This window comes from Epithele typhae (assembly GCF_022376455.1).
Source record: "Epithele typhae strain CBS 203.58 chromosome Unknown BXZ73scaffold_2, whole genome shotgun sequence".
NCBI lineage: Eukaryota > Fungi > Basidiomycota > Agaricomycetes > Polyporales > Epitheliaceae > Epithele > Epithele typhae.
In genome coordinates, this window is record NW_025954193.1 from 1171624 (window position 1) to 1173522 (window position 1899).

A 1899-nucleotide genomic window follows, 5' to 3' on the forward strand; every position below is an offset into this window, starting at 1 on the left:
TTTCGCGTCGGGCGCGACGCGTCTCGACTCCCTTCACGAGACTGAGTCCACCTGCCCCCCTCTGCCCTCTCACTACGCGTCATCTTGGACTTCCGTGTGGACACAAGAGTCTCAAATGCCCAAAAACCCCGAACCCGTCTTTCTGGAAGATCTGGAGACCCCTTCAACCCTGTCGTCTTCGCAGACCTCAGTGAAGGAGAATGTCTCGGTCTCTGTCCAGGGAGACACCACACCCACCGCGACCCCGACGAAAAACGCAGCTACACCGGAGAAGAAAACAGCCACGGGAGCTACAAAGCGTCAGATGTCTATTTCAGATATGTTCTCCAAAGCCCCCTCTTCCACTCCCCCTGCTGCCAAGAAGGCCAAAACCAATGCGCTCAGCGCCAACCCCACCCTCAATTCTATCGCATTCTCTTTGGCGGAGTTTGAGAAGAGTCTCTCCGATGAAGAGAGGAAACTTCTTGCTTTGGAGTGCGCCACAATGGGCAAGAGCTGGTGCATAGCCTCATACTCGTGTTGGCGACACGTCTGACTGACGCTCATTAGGTTGAAATTGCTCCATACAGAGATCAGGAAGCCTTACTTCTTGAAACTCAAACGGTTCCTCTATGATCAGGGCGTCAAAGGCCCCGACGATAGTGCACCAAAGCTGAAAGTATACCCGGCGCGTGAGTACCTCGTAGCCAATGAGCCCATGGTCCCATGTCTGACCAACAACAGCTGTAAACATCTACTCTTGGTCGAATCTCACACCACTTGGGCGCGTCAAGGTCGTCATCATCGGGCAAGACCCGTATCATGGCCCAGGACAAGCCCACGGTATGTCGAATGTTTTGGCTTCCATCTGTCTTGCTCACGTCCGTTAGGGCTATGCTTCTCGGTCCCGCCCGGCATCCCCGTTCCACCTTCTTTGCGCAACGTACGTGGTGCGCCGTGATATTGTCTTCAGAAGCACTGATTCGTGTCTTAGATCTACTCGGAGATTCGTAACGAGTATCCATCTTTCGAACCTCCGAAGCACGGGTGAGAGTGATTGTGTTGTCCCACTGTGTGTTGTTCCGCGCTCACCTTCTCCTAGAAACCTGACATCGTGGGCGGAGAACGGCGTTTTGCTACTCAACACAGCACTGACAGTTCGCGCCGGTGACGCTGGATCGCATTCGAAGCAGGGATGGGAAGAATTTACGGACAAGGTGGTCGAAGTCGTCGACAAATTCGGTGGTGCGAACCTTGGAAGCAAAGGAGCCATGGCAGGCCGAGGCCGAGGCATTGTCTTCCTCGCGTGGGGCGCTTGGGCTGGTAAGCGTGTGGCAAAGCTAGACAAGGTTCGTCTCGGTCACCGTCCCGACCCTTGCTATCGAGCTCAGTCTGCGATCTCGGTGTTCGGGCATCCAGAAAAAGCACCTTATCCTAACCAGCGTCGTGAGTGTTCCTGCTCAGTCAGCTTTAGATAAGTGCCGTACTGAACCCTGGCTGCGGCGCCTGGACCTTCCTTCGGCTCGTCGTTTGGGTTTTGCAGCATCCGTCGCCGCTTAGCGCGAACCGTGGGTTCTTGGGGAATGGTCATTTCAAGAAAGCCAATGACTGGCTGGAAGAGAAATATGGCCCGGATGGATGTGTCGACTGGACCAAGCTGTGACCGTTGCATCTCGTTCATCGGCGTTCTCTGTACAATATTCTGTTTATTGTGCTTCCAGGTGAGTATCACTCATTGAACGCAATATCGGCGATTGATCTCACTTTGTACCTCTCCGTACGACCCACCCACATCGCGCGCGGCTGATCCACCGATAGGCACACGGCCCTCCGACCTGCCGGATGCCTCAACCCTCGTTGTACCCTGGCGCCTCGCGTCTCGACCTGGCCGCATTGCTGGCGCCGGTCACCCAAAGCTCC

At 55.2% G+C, this 1899-nt stretch overlaps 1 protein-coding gene across 1 annotated transcript; it reads left to right on the plus strand.

The window, feature by feature from the left end:
• Positions 1-304: 304 nt before the first annotated feature.
• BXZ73DRAFT_38616 (uracil-DNA glycosylase) lies at positions 305-1642 on the plus strand (the record flags this gene model as incomplete). Its single annotated transcript, XM_048018230.1, has 8 exons — positions 305-498; positions 550-671; positions 724-822; positions 870-922; positions 974-1026; positions 1082-1328; positions 1399-1425; positions 1523-1642. 8 exons carry the CDS (start codon positions 305-307, stop codon positions 1640-1642), a joined length of 915 nt encoding a protein of 304 aa, XP_047883301.1.
• Between the last annotated feature and the right edge of the window lie 257 nt (positions 1643-1899).